Below are 17601 nucleotides of genomic sequence, written 5' to 3'. Positions count from 1 at the left end.
TCACCTCCATCACCAGCATGCTATCACTGTCCATTACATACTTTGTTGACATTACTTTAGCAGGTTGGAATTATTTTCTATCTTTTTTATTACAGTGTAAATTTTTTTTATGGCAGAGAATTCATGTGCCGTTTTGACCACTTTATATCTAAAGAGTAGAACAGTTCCTGGCACATGATAATATTTTTTTGACCATCTGAATGTTTACTGGGCTTTGAACCATGAACCATGATTCATGGGCAAATAAGTAGAAAATTTATTATCCCTTTCCCAGAGGAAACTGGATAAGTAGATTGTTTTTATTATAATTGTTCTTGCCTAGAAATACCAAGGGTAGGTCAGAGGCCCAGTGGTATCTGGGACATGGTTTAGAGTGAAAAATTAAGGAAGAATATGATGCCAAATTGTTTTATAATAATTATGTTGTACCTTTCAACTGAAATTCTATCAATCATTCTTTTTTGGCCAAATTTTGGGAAGGTCTGTTAAAATGCAAGAGAGAGAGATTAAAATGTTGATTACAGAAACCAGTGTTGTTGATTATCTACATCATGGGTTTCCAACATGTTTCATCAAAACTCTCCCACAAGTCCAACACACCTGTAGGTTAGCATGGCTGACAGCCTGGCTGAAATGGTATAACAGAACCTGTACCCTACCCACCAGCCACCTCTTCTAAGTCCTGTCCATTCAGGAAGTACCTGAAGTACCACCTAGAGCACCCAGATCTGCACAGATCAAGGTTTGAAAAACCGTAAGTTTTAAACTGACTCCTTCATTTGGGAAATAGGCCCATAGAAATGAAGTGCTTTATCCAAAATTGTAAAATTACTGTCAACAAAAGGACTGAAGCTCAGCTTCCTAAACTCTAGGGAACTGTGTTTTTACCTGTGTTGTTCTATAGTCCTGGAAGATAAATTCTATCAAATGAGATTAGCTCCTAGCAGTGGGAGTTCTTATAGGGAGAGAAAAGTCAGAGGTTTTCAGTATCCAGGGGGCCTTGCTTAGAATTCTGTTGCTCCTCTAGGACTCTAGGCATGGAGAATTGCCTTTCAGGACTTCTCTTGCCACTTGGATGTCATCTTGAGCTTGTCTTTAGCAGCAGAAATAAGAAAAATGAGACCATTATCTCCAAATATTTTTAAATGACTTTATTGCACTGGATTTCCATGAATCAGAGACAACTTTTAACCATTAGGTGTCCTGACTTCCCATTTGTGAAGAGTGGCATGACTCTGATCAAGAAGTATGGTCCTTTTTCATAGGTATTTTCAATTTTTATTCTTAAGTAGAAGCCCAATTAGAAGTTATTTATTTGTTGAATTGGTTGTTTATTGATTAGCAATGGTGCAGATCTCATGCTAATTGGGAGTTCAGAGCCAAACACAAGATCTGGCATGACTGCAAACACTTTATAAATATTTTTAATCAAGTGAATGAATTTCAGAGGTGTTATCTAGCAAATATAGTTTAATAATATATTAACTTCATTTCTGACTACAGATTGAGGTGGATGCACACTCTTTGTGCCATATGCAATTGTTATATCCCAGGCATCAATGAGGCCCACATTAAGATCTTGAAAAATTTCCTTAAGGGCAAGATACTGGATGTAACCATGAAAGTCACTAAATCTTTCCACATCACCATGCATCTCCCTGATGTTTTCTGCCTTGATAATAACCATAGTGTCTGGGCTTCTCAGAAGAAGACGCTGAACAGCTTTGTGGACATTGAGGGCCCTTCGGATAAAAACATCAATGGGGAAGGGCCTGAAATGCTGGCCCAGGGAAATAACAATGACAGTGTTTTTTTCTCCTCCAGTTCTGTCAATGACTCGGGCAATGTATTCAATTTCTTTCACTGAATAGGTCAATGATCCAATCAGAGGGTAACCATGTTTTTGCCACTGGATGTTGATATTCTTGTCCAAGTCCACAGCAAGCTGGTGTTGAAATTTTCCCGATTCATGCAGATCCACTGATTTCAGTGCTGATGACAAGTAGGCAATCCCAAAATAAAAGAAGTATAGTTATAAAGATCATAAAGACAGAAGAAAAGTTTTGGTGTTTATAATCAGATAAGTTAATCATGCATAACTTATTTTATTATAGGTTTAAATGAAGGAATAGCTTTGAAAATTATTTTAACAATCCAAAGTGTTATACAGGTAAGAGGTTATATATGTTCATTTGTCGAACCATGCAGAAGCAAACTGGGGATGGTAAGCACTGCAGTAACTTCATGGGAGCACGATGTAGTTAATTTTTTAGGTATTATATTTGTACATTTCGTGAGCTGTAGATTAAGCTTGAGGCTAGAGAGAGTACTTATGTCTTTACATTAAAAAAACAAGTAAACTTATTTCTCCAAATACTCAGAGTTTCCATAAGACTGGAATTATATTCTATACTTTTGTGTTTCCTTTACATATGCTTAGAATGGTACTGAGCATCTCATCTATAATAGTATTACTATTCACTTGTGAAGGTCTTCATAGTTTACAAAGCATTTATTTGGATATATTCATTCGCCTCAAGGCATGTTCCTTCCTCCCTACACAAACAGACACACACACACAGTAGTCCTTATCCACTGAGGATACATTCCAAGACCCCTGGTGGATGCCTGAGACTGCAGATAGCACTGAACCCTATATATACCATGTTTTTTTCCTGTACATATATACCTATGATAAAGTTGAATTTATAAATTAGGCACAGTAAAAGATTAACAACAATGAAAATAAAATAGAATTATAACAATATACTGCAATAAAGTTATACAAATGTGATCTCTCTCAAAATGTCTTGCTGTACTGGACTCCTCCTTTTTCTGTGATGACGTGAGATGATAAAATGCCTATGTGATGAGATGAAGTGAGGTGGATGATGTAGGCATCACAACATAGCCTTAGGCTACTATTGACCTCACAATATGTCAGGAGGATGATCTGCTTCCAGACTGCAGTTGACAGCAAGTAGCTCAAACTGTAGAAAATGAAACCAACTCCTGGGTATATACACACATACACACACACACATGTACATGCAGACACATTTAATTATCATATTATAGAAAATCAAGAGATGAAATGACCTGCTGAAGCTAGTAAGTGACAGAAGCTGCACCTCAATTTGAAGCTCCTCCCAACTCTCATGAAAACTGTCTACCCAACCTTAGAACCTATGAAAACATGAGTATAATACTAACAGAATAAAGCGAAGTCCTTCCATTTTTTATCCTATAAATTAGGCCTTTATCAGACTATCAGGGCCGGCTGCTTTGTAGTTAGAACTTCTGAGGAAAATATGTAGAAAAGGATTATTAATGCTTTGTAACAAGTGCCATCTTTGAAGTAAAGGGCTACATTTAGTTTTCACCCAAGGCATTTGAAAATAAAGATACTGGAACATTAGTTGAAGGAAGATGGCAGTATCATTGTCTTCATTCTGCTTCTGACTTACTTCAACTTCCTTTTCCAAAGCATGCTATAAAATTTAACTTTTAACAAAATGTGCAACAGACATTTTGCTACAATTTAAATGGTTAGACAAAGAGGAGGGAACTCATGAAACTCAGACTTTCTATAACCTAAGGAATTCAGTATTGTAGAATGGAATGCTAAAGATTACCATCAGACCCTTAATCTTATAGACCAGGAAACTGAGGTCTAGAAGAATTCAGAGGTCACAACTGAAAACTCTCCCCTTTGGTGGGAATTCCACCTACTGCTTGGAGCTGAGGCCCTACCATTCTCTTTTTTATTGGGAGCATCAGCCTACCTTCTAAAGTGTGAGATCACAAAAGTGGCAGCCATGTCAGAAAGGCTGTAATGGAGACACATAAGGTGAGCTAATCCCAGTGATGACAGCCAGGAGCCAGGACCCGGGACCCAGCAGGCAGGCAGGCAGGCACCTCGTTTTCCTGTCAAGAGTGCTAAGGTCTACTAGTGAATTCTGAATTATTATTGGTGTATCCTTGGTTTAGTAAATAGAGCAACTGGACTAGGATTCTAGCCACTGGATTCCAGCCCCAATTTGGACATGGGATAACAGTCACAGTAGCTCTTGTTCACTGGGCACTATGTGTCTTGCAATGTACTAAGTATTTTATAACCATTATCTCATTGGGTCCTCATAACAACCATCAGATAGTATCATTATTTGTAGTTGATGGATGAGAAAAATAAGGCACCAAAAATAAGTAACACACCAAAAGTCATAGCTTCTGAGTGGCACAGCCTACATACATTAGACAACACAGTCCATACTTTTAAGTATTATTTCTAACTGGTGCTAAGTCATTGCCTTGCTCCTGGAAGTTTTCTTTTCAAGTAATGATAACAGGGATGATAGCTTACACCAAAGAGGGCCTACCTATGTAACAATTCTAAATGCATTGTATATATTACTTCATTCTACCAGGTGGGTTGTTTTTTCATGTTTATTTTATAGATGAAGAAGCTGAGAAGGACAACGGTTATATAACTTGCCCAAGGTTACCCAGGTAGAACATGAAGAAGCCAGATTTTGCTCTGAGATCATCTGGATCTAGAATCTACATCCTTAATCATTATGCCAACTGTAGAAAATGGGCAGTGTAGTATCTTACATTATTTTCAGCTCTGTCAATGATTTTCTGGGCATGCTGAGTACATACTCAGGTACACATTGGGATATAGATATAATAAATCTTTTCTACACATGCTCCCTTCCAGTCAGATGAATGTATTCTTTTAAAGGAAAGACAATGATGTCTTGAAAAGTTTTAGTGTGTTGTGATTAAGAGATATGAAGAAGAGGCATTTCCTATTGCTCCCTTGAAATAAAAAGTAAATTTCTGAAAGGGATATGAATAATGGCTTAGACTGAGGCATACTGTTGATACTGTTTTTGAAATATTCCATCCACTGGCGGACTGTGGAATCTCCCATTAGATACACGAATTTTCCTGTTAGGCATTCTTTCATTTTGATCGGAGCCAAACTACAGGAGACAGGATTCCATGTCTCTTTCCAGACATGTCCACCAGGGATTGTGGATGTCATTCCAAACTTGCATTTCTTTTTCACTGGAACAGTTTTTCCTGCCAAAGAATCAGCAAGATAAGATCTAAAATATCACACATGCATCAGTATTTATTAAGAACCTACTATCTTTTCTAAGTATCTTTTTAGGGTCATGAGGGAGGTGAAAAAGCCTATTGAAGCATCATCATCATCTTAATGTAATAGTTATTTTTAGCAAAATTTTTCTCTGATATGAATATTCTAAATTATGCCCATTAATGTTTATTATAGAGAACATATTTTCTCTCCCCACTCCCCCCAAAGAACCCTCTTGGTAAAATGTAAATACTTGCTTTCCTATGGAAGTAAAGTTATCAATTCTTGCTTAGTAATAAAAACCCAATTATTTTATCATTTTAAACCTACTTTACCTCCAAGTTTGTCCACTCTGTCGTAGTGTCTTAAATGACATCAGCAAACTAAATTCTTTGAATAGAGGGTCCAGGATGGCAGCATAGGAAGATCCTGAACCTACCCCTTCCCATGGACACACCAAATCTACCACTACATATACAACAATTCCCCCTGAATAACTAAGGTCCTATTGAACAGCTGCTTCACAACAAATGATAGAGGGACTGCATAGCGAAAGGTAAAAAGATGGAGGCATGGTAACCAGGGGAGCCCCATCCTCAACACAGCAACCTGCCTTAGGGAGGGATATTATGCAGAGGACCACACACAGATGTGCTTGTCGTGGGCACAGCAGAAAACCATCTATTTAAAAGGCAACTAGTCTATAAGTGAAGTAAATCCATTTACTAACCCTGAATCATCTGTCATGTAAGTAGGGGAACTACTGAAATGCTTTCTGGGGCGGGAGATGCTGACAAGTGCCTTTTTTTTTTTTTTTTCATATTCCCTCTCTGCTATAATAGCATGGATAGAAACAGGGTCAAGTGCTCTAGCAGCTTACTAGATCTGCCCTATGCAAGTCCTGAGTCTCTAGTTTACAGCAGTTCCAGCTTCCCCCAAGGCACTACCCTATCCCAAATGCCCTCACCCCTGTTTGTGCCCTCCCCAGCTCCATCTGTCCTGCCAAGGGGCCCCAGAGTGGCATGCCATAGAATTTCCCAAGGTCACGCCTGACCCAGCCATCTTGCCAACGTACCCCAGGTAGCCCTGCATGGTGTGCATCAGGAACCCCCATGCACTCACTCAAGATTTAGCCATCTCATGAGGATGGACATAGCAGGATCCCCTGGCCCATGTCCACTCCAGGTCCAGCTATCTTATCAGGATGGCCCCAGCACAGTTCACCCTGGAAACCCCAGGACCCACACTTGTTCCAGCCCCAGTCATCCCACCAAAACTACAAGGCACACAGCTCACACGGGGGATGCTCCTATACAAGACCACTCTTTTAAGACAGAGAGGTAACTACTCTGCCTAATTCATAGAAAAAACCCCCACAAAAATGAACAAAGAACAAAGAATTTGGTTCCAAATGAAAAAAGCAAAATAAAGCCCTAAAAAAAACCCCAATGAAACAGAGATAAGTAATTTATCTGATAAAGAGTTCAAATTAATAGTTATAAAGACATTGACCAAAATGGATGCGTAGAGGGCTTCAAAAAAGAGTTAGAAAATATAAAAAATAACCAGAGCTGAAGAATACAAACTGAAATGGAAAGTAAACTAAAGTAAATCAACAGCAGATTAGATGAAACAGAAGAATGGAATAGCAATCTGGAAGACAGAGAAGTGGAAACCATCCAAGCTGAATGGCACAAATGCTTTTTGTTTGTGTGTTTGTTTGTTTCAGGAGTTGAATTAGTGACATATAAAACATATAATTTATAGTGACATATATTCATCTGAATAAATGTCCTCCTTAATGCCCATCACCCATTTAGTCCGTTCCCCCCCACACACATCCCCTTCCAGCAATCCTTAGTTTATTCTCTATAGTTAAGAGTTTCTTATGGTTTGTCTCCCTTTCTGTTTTTATCTTATTTTTCCTTCCCTTATGTTCATCTGTTTTGTTTCTTAAATTCTACATGAGTGAAATCATATGGTATTTGTCTTTGACTTATTTCATTTAACATAATATAATCTAGTTCCATCCATGTTGTTGCAAATGGTAAGATTTCATCCTTTTTGATGGTTGAGTAGTATTCCATTGTCTATATATACCGTATCTTCTTTATGCATTCATCTGTCAATAGACATTTGGGCTCTTTCCATAATTTGGCTATTGTTGATAGTGGCTGGTATAAACATTGGGGTGCATATGCCCCTTTGAATCAGCATTTTCATATCCTTTGGATAAATACCTAGTAGTGCAATTGCTGGGTCATAGGTTAGTTCTATTTTTAACTTTTTGAGGAACCTCCATATTATTCTCCAGAGTGGCCGCACCTGCTTGCATTCCTGCCAACAGTGCAAAAGAGTTCCCCTTGCTCCACATCCTTGTCAACATCTGTTAGTTTCCTGAGTTGTTAATTTTAGCCATTCTGACAATGTGAGGTAGTATCTCATTATGGTTTTGATTTGTATTTCCCTGATGATGAATGATGTTGAGCTTTTTTTTTTTCATATGTCTGTTAGCCATCTGGATATCTTCTTTGGAGAAGTGTCTATTCATGTCTTCTTCCCATTTCCTAATTGGGTTATTTGTTTTTTGGGTGTTGAGTTTGATATGATCCTCTCAATAGATACAGAAAAAGCATCTGACAAAATATAGGATCCTTTCTTGATAAAAATCCTCAAGAAAGTAGGGAGAGAAGAAAGGTACCTCAACAAAATAAATTTTAAAAATTAAAATTAAAATAAAGGTAGTCTAAGGTAGCTATGGAATAACATCAAGAATATTAACACTTATACTATAGGGATCCCAGAAGAAGAAAGAGAGATAAATGGGCAGAAAACTCATTTGCATAAATAATGGTTGAAAATTTCTTTAACCTGGAGAAAGAAATAGACATCAAGGTCCAGGAAGCACAGAGAGTCCCAAACCAGTTGAATCCAAAGAGATCTATACTAAGGCTGGGTACGCCAACTAAAATGGCAAAAGTTAAAGAATCTTAAAATCAGTAAGAGAAAAACAATCAACATAGGAAACACTGTGAGACTATCAGCTGATATTTAGCAGAAACTTTGTAGGCAAGAAGGGAATGGAAGCATATATTTAGAGTGCTGAAAGGAAAAACTTATAGTAAAGAATATCTAGCAAGTTTATCATTCAGAATTGAAGGAAATATAGTTTCTGGGACTAACAAAAACTAAAGTAGTTAATCACCACTACACTGTACTTATAAGAAATTATAAAGGGTTTTCTTTAAACAGAAAATAGGCTGTAACTTGAAATATATACATATATTCATATCTATCTATACACACACATATGTGTGTGTGCGTGTATATATATATATATGAAAAAAATCCATTGGTAAAGGCAAATATAAAGAAAGGCTGTAAATCAGCCACTTAAAGCACTAGTATAGGGAGTCCAAGATGGCAGAGGAGTAGGAGACCTTAGTTTTGTCTGGTCCCAGGAATTCAGCTAGATAGCTATCAAATATTCTGAACACATTGTGAACTCAATTGGAGATCTAAGAAAAGAATAAGTGCAACCTGACAAATAGAAAAGTGACTACTTTCTGTAAGGCAGGAGGTACAGAGAAGTGAATTTGTGGCAATATATGGGGAAATAAATCACAGTGGGGGGGAACCTCCATAAGCTGGCTACTGGAAAGTGACATAGCAGCAGCGTGCAAAATTGGAACTTTTAGAGTCTGTTCCAGTGAAGGATGTCCTGACCTGAAAAGTGCTCAGGTGGCTAAGCAGGGCAGAATCCTGTGTGGGACAATGTGGTCTCAGGATCTTTGGAATCACAGGAAGACCAAGGGTACCTGAGTGCAGCAGAGTTCCCAGGCCTCAGAGTGGGGAAGCTGGCTGCAATCAGCTTGGGGTGGCCATATACCATGAACCACAGCAGGGTCCAGGCAACCACTCCCTGAGCAGGGACCCAACAAACAGCATAACTGACAAGACCTACCCCTTGCTTCCTCCTCTGGAAGGATCAGCATGGGTGGAAGCCACAGGAGTCAGAAGGATTTGGAGAATTGAAATGGGGTTGTATACCTGAGAGAGAAACCTGCTTAGGCCGGTGAGCATGGAGAGTGAATAGAGACCAGGGAGACAGGAGTGACTGACTGTTTTTCCCGGACGGTGCACTGAGGAGTAGGGTCCCAGGCTTTTGGCTCCAAGCCTGGATATTGGGAAACTGCCATTTTCGTTCTCATCCTCTAAAGTGGTATGTAAAGCCTTCAGGGAACAAAAGCCACATAGAGCAATCTGGAACATATTATTTAGCTTGACCCCTTGGCAAGGGTGGTAAAATTATGCCAGGGGCAAAGACACCTGAGAATCAGTGCAACAGGCCTCTCCCCCAAGAGATTAGCAAGAAGATTGGCTAAGAGCCAGTTTACCAGTCATAGAGAACTGCAAAACTCCAACATTAGGGGAAAATAGTAAAAAGATTCATGGTTTTATCCCCAAGATTCTTAGTCTTTCAATTTTAATTGTTTTCTCTCTTCCCTTTTTCAACAAATTTCTTATTTTATCAACTCTTTTCAAAAATCTTTAAAAATTTTCATTTTTACCCTTTCTGGCTGGAACCATGGAGGGTGCAAAAGAGAAGAAGAAGGTTCCTGCTGTGCCAGAAACCCTTAAGAAAAAGCAAAGGAATTTTGCAGAGTTGAAGATCAAGCATCTGAGAAAAAAGTTTGCCCAAAAGATGCTTCAAAAGGCAAGAAGGAAGCTTATCTATGAAAAAGCTAAGCATTACCCCAAGGAATACAGGCAGATGTACAGAACTGAGATTCAAATGGCAGGGATGGTGAGAAAAGCTGGCAACTTCTACGTGCCTGCAGAACCCAAATTGGCATTTGTCATCAGGATCAGAGGTATCAATGGTGTGAGCCCAAAGGTTCGAAAGGTGTTGCAGCTTCTTTGCCTTTGCTAGATCTTTAATGGCACCTTTGTTAAGCTCAACAAGGCTTCAGTTAATATGCTAAGGATTGTGGAACCATGTAAGCATGGGGGCATCCAAACCTGAAGTCAGTGAATGAATTGATCTACAAGTGTGGTTATGGCAAGATCAACAAGAAGCGAATTGCCCTGACAGATAACACATTGATTGCCTGATCTCTTGGTAAATATGGCATCATCTGCATGGAGGATCTGATTCACAAGATCTATACCATTGGAAAACGTTTCAAAGAAGCAAACAACTTTTTATGGTCCTTCAAATTATCTTCTCCACATGGCAGAATGAAGAAAAAGACCACTCATTTTGTAGACGGTGGAGATGCTGGCAACAGGGAAGACCAGATCAATAGTCTTATTATTAGAAGGATGAACTAAGGTATCTACCATGATTATTTTTGTAATCTGGTCACTTAATAAATGACTGCTTTCAAATGGTTAAAATTTTTTTTCTAAAAATGAATTTAGAGTTCTACATTCTATCCTTTCATTATGTTTAATTTTATTTTTGTATATACATAAATTTTTCTTTCTTTACAATTTTGGAATACAGTTTCTTCTAACAAACAGATCAAAATACACCCAAAATTTGGTGTATGGCTCTGTTCTCTTCACCTATCTGATCATATTCTCTTTTTTTTTGAAGTCTTTAATTTTCATCTTAACAGTTACATTCTATCCTTTCAATGTTATTTTGTGTATGTGTGTGTATATATATATATATATATATATATACACATACACACACATACATACACAAGTGTTTGTATATATATATATATAAATTTATATATATATAAATTTTTCTTTCTTTACAATTTTGGGATCTAGTTTTCTAACAAGAGACCAAAATACACACAGGACCCAGTGTATTGCTCTGTTCTGTCCACCTGTCTTACTATATTCTCTTTTTAAAATTTTAATGTTTTTTTTCAGTTTTGGGTGTCTTCTGATTTGTTTATTGTATATTTCTCTGGGGTCATTGTTGCCATTTTAGTATTTTGTTCTTGCATTCATCTGTTCTCTAGACTGAGAGACAAGATGGAAAACTCACCTCAAAAAAGAGAACGAGAGGCTCTACTGACTGCCAGGGACCTATATGGTATGTACATAAGTAAGATGTTGGAACTAGAGTTCAGAATAACAATTATTCTGGGCTGGCCTTCAACAAAGGATAGAAGGCACTGGAGAATCTCTTTTTGGAGAAATGAAAACTAAAATCTAATAAAGTCAAACTAAAAAAGACTATTAATGAGATGCAATAAAAAATGGAGGCTCTAATTGCTAGGAAAAATTAGGCAGAATAGAGAATTAGTGATACAGATGACAAAATGATGGAAAATAAAAAGCTGAGAAAAAGAGAAATAAACTAGAGGATCATGAGGGAGAATTCAAGAGTTAAGTGATATCATAAAGCAAAAACAATATTAGAATAATTGAGACTACAGAAGAAAAGGAAAAGAATATCCAATGGAAAAAGTTTCTTCAAAAAATGGTGTTGGGAAAATTGGATAGCCACATGCAGAAGAATGAAACTGGACCATTTCCTTACACCATACACAAAAATAGACTCAAAATGGATGAAAGACCTAAATGTGAGGCAGGAATCCATCAAAATCCTAGAGGAGAACACAGGTAGCAAACTCTATGACCTTGGCTGCAGAAAATTCTTGTTAGACATGTTTCCAAAGGCAAAGGAAACAAAAGCAAAGAATTGTTGGGACTTCATCAAGATAAAAAGCTTTTTTCACAGTAAAGAGCTGACAAAACCAAAAGACAATGGATAGAATGGGAGAAGGTATTTGTAAATGTCTTATTAGATAAAGGGCTAATATCCAATATCTATAAAGACCCAAAGAAAAAATAATCCAATCAAGAAATGGGCAGAAGACATGAACAGACATTTCTCCAAAGAAGACATATAAATGGCCAATAGACACATGAAAAAATGTTCCAAATCACTTGGCATCACAGAAATACAAATCAAAACCACAATGAGATACCACTTCACACCAGTAAGAATGGCTAAAATTAAAAGTCAGGAAACAACATATGTTGGTGGGGATGTGGAGAAAGAGGAACCCTCATATACTGTTGGTGAGAATGTAAGCTGGTGCAGCCACTCTGGAAAACAGTATGGAGGTTCTTCAAAAAGTTGAAAAAAGAACTAACCTATGACCCAGCAATTACACTACTAGGGATTTGCCCCAAAGACACAAATGTAGTGATCTAAAGGGGCAACTGCACCCCAATGTTTATAGCAGCAATGTACACAATAGCCAATCTATGGAAAGAGCCCAGATGTCCAATGACAGATGAATGGCTAAAGCAATGGAATACTACTCAGCCATCAAAAAAGAAAGAAATCTTGCCATTTGCAATGATGTGGATGTAAATAGGGGGTACTAGGCCAAGTGAAATAAATTAATCAGAAAGACAATTACCATATGGTCTCACTCATATGTGAAATTTAAGAAACACAGAAGATCATAGGTGAAGAGAGGAAAACAATAAAACAAGACAAAATCAGAGAGGGAGACCAACCACAAAAGACTCTTAATCATAGGAAACAAACTGAGGGTTGTTGGAGGGGAGGGGGAATGGGGTAACTGGCTGATGGACATTAAGGAGGGCACATGATGTAGTGAGCACTGGGTATTATATAAGACTGATGAATTAGGTAGTAATAATATATGTTAATTGAATTTAAATAGAAGAAAACTTCAAAAAAAGAACTAGTATGAAGGTTGAATACAAAAATAGTTTAATTGACTATGACAACAGTAAGCAGTTAAAAGATCACAAAATAAAAATATGTAAAATAAGACATCAAAAAACCCTCCAGATAGTAGGGGTTGAGGGGAATTTAAAAAAATTGTACTGTTTCAGAATGCACTTGATTTTAAGTGACTATCGGCTCAAAAAAAAAAAATATATATATACAAACATATACATGTATGTGTCAATATATGAACCTTATGGTATCCACAAACCAAAAACTACAATAGATGCACAAAAGAGAAAGGACCTCAAATATAACCATCAAGAAAATAAACCAAAAGGGAAGAGAACAAGAGAAGAAAGGAACAGAAGGACCACAAAAAGAACCGGAGGACAATGAATAAAATACTAATAAGCACATACTTATCAATAATTACTTTAAGTTTAAATGGACTAAATGCTCCAATCAAAAGGAAAAAAAGAATGCACAAGTTACCAGTATTAGAAGTGAGAAAGTATCACTAAAGATTCTACAGACATTAAAAGGATAACAAGGCAGTATTACTATAAAAGTGTATGTCAACAAATTTCAAAACTTCAATGAGATAAATTCTCTGAAAAATATAATTTACCAAAATTGACACAAGATGAAATAGAAAATCTGAATAGGCATAGTCATATTAAATAAATTAAATTTGTAATAAAATCTTCTCAGAAAGAAAAAACAGACATAGGGTGACAAAACAGATTAAAAAAAAATAAGACCACCTGTATGCTGCCTACAGGAGACTTACTTCAGATCTAAAGACACACAGGCTGAAAGTGAAGGAAAACAAGATATTCTATACAAATGAAAATAAAAAGAAAGCTGGTACATAATATTTGTATAGGACAAAATAGACTTTAAAACAGAAACTCTAAAAAAAGACAAAGAAAGGCATCACATAATGATAAAGGGTTAAATCAAAGCAGAGGATGTTTTAGTACTTATGCAACCTAAGATAGGAGTACCTAAATACATAAAACAAACATAACAGACATAGGAGGAAATTGACAGTAATACGATAACAGTAGGAGACTTAAATACACCACACTTCTGCTATTGAGTAGATCATCCAGACAGAAAATCAATAAGGAAACATTGGCCTTAAATGACACATTATATCAAATAGATTTAATAGATACCTATAGAACATTTCATTCAAGAACTTCAGAATACACATTTTTTTTTTTTTAAGTGCATAGGGAACATTCTCCAGGATAGATCACACTTAGGTCACAAAATAAGTCTCATTAAATTCAAGAAGACTGAAATCTTAACCAAGCATCTTCTCTAACTACAAAGGTATGAAACTAGGAATCAATTACAAGAAGAACTGGGAAAAAAATGAACACATGGAGACCATATAGCATGTTACTAAACAACTAATGGATTAAAAAGAAATCAAAGAGGAAATAAAAAAAATACCTTGAAACAAATGAAAACAGAAACATAACTCCCCCAAATCTATGGGACATGGCAAAAAGAGTTCAAAGAGAAAGCACATAGCAATATAGCAAAAAATAATTTTTACAAAGTCCAAATAAACAGTCCAATTTTCTACCTAAAGAAACTAGAAAAAAAGAACAAAGCCTACCTTTAGGAGAAGAAAAGACTTAATAAAGAAAAGAGTGGAAATAAATGAAACAGACTGAAAAAAATTATAAAAGATCAATGAACTAAAAGCTGGTTCTTTGAAAAGGTAAACAAAATCAATATACCTCTAGTCAGGTTTACCAATGAAAACAAGAGAGCACACACATACACACAGACAAAATCAGAAAAAAGAGGAGTGCCTGAGTGGCTCAGTTAAGTGTCTTCCTTCAGTTCAGGTCATCATCTCGAGGTCCTGGGATCGAGCCCCTTGTTGGGCTCCCTGCTCCACGGGAACCTGCTTCTCCCTCTTTGTCTGCGCCTCCCCTTCCCCCACTCAAGCACACACACACTCTCTCTCTCAAATAAATAAAGTCTTTAAAAGAAAGAAATAAAAAGAGAACTTATAAATGATACTATATACATAAAATATCATAAGAGATTACTGTGAACAATTATGTGCCAAAAATTTGGAAAACCTAGAATAAATGAATAGCTTTCCAACTCTGAATCATAAAGAAAAGAAAATCTGAATAGAACAATTACAAGGAATGAAATTGAATCTGTAATTCAAAACTTTCAAAAAGGAAAAGTCCAGAATCAGACAGCTAGCTTCACAGGTGAATTCTAATAAATATCTAAAGAAAAGTTAATGCCTACTTTTATCAAATTATTCCAAACAATTGAAAAGAAAGGAATATTTCCAAACTCATTTTATGAGGCCAGCAGTATCCTGATATCAAAACTAGGCAAAGACATCACATTCACAAAATGTGGGCCAATATGCATGATGAACTTAGATGAAAAAAAACCTTAAGAAAATATTTAACAAATCAAATTCAGCAATACGATAAAAAGATCATACACCACAATTAAGCAGGATTTGTTCCAGGAATGCAAGGATGGTTCAGTACCTACAAATCAATGTGACACACCATATTACCAAACAAGGATACAAATCGTATGATCACCTTAATAGAGGCAAAGAATGAATGTGACAAAATTCAATATACATTTGTAAGAACTCTTAACAAATCGAGTACAGAAGAAACATATCTCAACATAAGAGACTCTAGGATGGCAGGTTGTAAACCTCTGTTGAATTTTGGACTCATAGTGATGTGAGGAAGGGACAATGATAGTGATGGGGGGAGGTAAACACCCAGGTGTAAACAGAGTTTTGACATTTGAAGGTTATTATGTTAGATGAGCAGGTAATCTGTTGCCCAAGAAATAGATTAATGTTCAGTTACAGTTACTAAAACTGATTTATGATATCCTAGTGATTCCAATCATTTATTCACTTGAGTAATGGATATCTTGACTTACCAACAGAGAAGCCTGATGGGCAGAGTACCAATAGGACAAGAAAGAAACCATTTAGATGAATTTAGTGCTAGGCACCACCCATCATCACAGGGAGAACTTACTGTTGCATTTGGAGACACTGATGACATTTTTTTCCATAATCTCTACACCCACATTTGACCTTAAAGAGAAAAATACAGAAATTAATCCGCAGGTGACCCCCCAAAATCAGGAAACACAAGAAGCCACATTATATATTGTTTTCAGTTACTTCTTAGTGCTAAGAATTGACTATTGACTACTGATTAAATTTTCCTTTCTTTGCTTATTAGTCCAGGGGGTATAGATACCCACAAGGTGTGCAAGATAACTTATTGAAGTGCAGTAAGAATATATTCAAGCACACATTTACACATATGTTTCTCATTCCCTTTTGATTTTTTTTATGTTTATCTTTATGTTTCAATGATAAGGGTTAAATATCCAAAAAGACTGAGGACTACTGGAAAGTAAATACTGTCCCCAAATGAATTCACAGATTTTTTTCTAAAATGGCTCTTCATAGAATTCCCAAACTGATATACTCAGGGCACTTTCCTTTGGAGCCACACAGAAGCTAAATCATTACCATATTTTCCCAGGTAGTCTCCAGAAAAAAATTATTTACCTTTCAAAGAGGCTCCATTCTTGTTTGCTGAGATAAGAAACATCCTTGTTTTTGGAATGCATGTGAGTGAGAGCAGCACAGGGCATGTGGGGTGGTCTTACACAGTAGAAGGCTTCTTGGTCTTGAGCATCCAAGTACTCACACAGCTCAGTGCTGGAGTTTAAAACCAGGGCACAATCAGTATCGACATGGGAGGTACCACTGGCAAACTGGCCTGTGAAGATCACCCTGTCATAGCCTTGGTTCCTGGCCCTCCAGAGAGCTGATGCCCCTTCACTGGGGTGGATAAGCAGGAGAGACAGAGAGACCCAGCCCTCCCAGAAGAGAGTGAAGCTGACCAGGTAAGTGCCATTGTTGTAGTCGGTCACATTTCCTGATGCACCTGCCTTCAGGGCTGGAGAGGACATCCTGGCTCTCAGGAAGTCCCCACCATATTCCTTCCTGCGTCCCAAGTGGTCCCTCCCCTCCAGTACAACATCCAGCCGATCCCCCCTGCAGTAGGCATCTCGAGGGTGGAGGATGGTAGCTGTGCTATGTGCTGCACTGGTGGTGGTATTCATGTGGGTGAAAGGTCTGGGTGGGATCAGCTGGTCTAGTTTCCCTGTGATTCTCTTTATTCTTAGCTCGGTCTCAGCTGATGAAACTACTGGATGCAGCGGTACTTCAGGACATGGGGAATTCATGACCAAGTTCCAGTGATGGAGGGTGATGGGCAACCTCAGTGCAGTCCATATCTGAAATGATAATAAATACAATAAAGAACATAGAAAATGTTTTTATATAATATATGTAATTTTTGGTAGGCTAGCCAACCTTGATCTTTTTTTTTAAACTTATTTTCAAGATTTTATGTATTTATTCATGAGAGACACACACACACACACACAGAGACAGATATATAGGCAGAGGGAGAAGCAGGCTCCCTGCAGAGATCTTGATGCTGTACTCTATCCTAGGACCCTGGGATCATGACCTGAGCTGAAGGCAGACGCTCTACCACTGAGCCACTCAGGCATCCCCAACATTGATCTTTTATAGAATAATGGGAGATATAAAAACTAAAAGGATATTGAAATTCTATTATCATGTAGGTTTCATGGGCAAAATAATTTTCCTTAAATTTGTTTGTGGAACTCCACTTTTCACTGGCTAACCTATTTTGAGTTCCAGGATATTCTTCCCTAAAGTGGTTTTGGTAAAATACACCTT

The 17601-nt window shown here is 37.2% G+C and overlaps 1 protein-coding gene and 1 pseudogene across 4 annotated transcripts in view; one reads left to right on the top strand and one right to left on the bottom strand.

Annotated features, from left to right (window-relative positions):
• Window positions 1–1136: 1136 nt before the first annotated feature.
• Window positions 1137–17601, bottom strand: part of NXPE4 (neurexophilin and PC-esterase domain family member 4) — a 91211-nt gene continuing 74746 nt past the window's right edge. For 3 of the 4 annotated variants that reach the window (XM_041771636.1, XM_041771635.1, XM_041771637.1), the window contains 4 exons: window positions 16393–17126; window positions 15848–15906; window positions 4882–5088; window positions 1137–1992 (listed from right to left, as the gene is read on the bottom strand). In XM_041771636.1, coding sequence (XP_041627570.1) covers window positions 1457–1992; window positions 4882–5088; window positions 15848–15906; window positions 16393–17126 — 1536 coding nt within the window. In that variant the 3' untranslated portion in view covers window positions 1137–1456. The remainder of the gene's footprint in view (window positions 1993–4881; window positions 5089–15847; window positions 15907–16392; window positions 17127–17601) is intronic. The other variant, XM_041771638.1, reaches the window with a different exon arrangement.
• On the top strand, window positions 9696–10459 carry LOC121499460 (annotated as a pseudogene).

Source organism: Vulpes lagopus, chromosome 10 (assembly GCF_018345385.1).
Source record: "Vulpes lagopus strain Blue_001 chromosome 10, ASM1834538v1, whole genome shotgun sequence".
Lineage (NCBI taxonomy): Eukaryota > Metazoa > Chordata > Mammalia > Carnivora > Canidae > Vulpes > Vulpes lagopus.
This window is presented reverse-complemented; position numbering and strand designations above follow the sequence as displayed.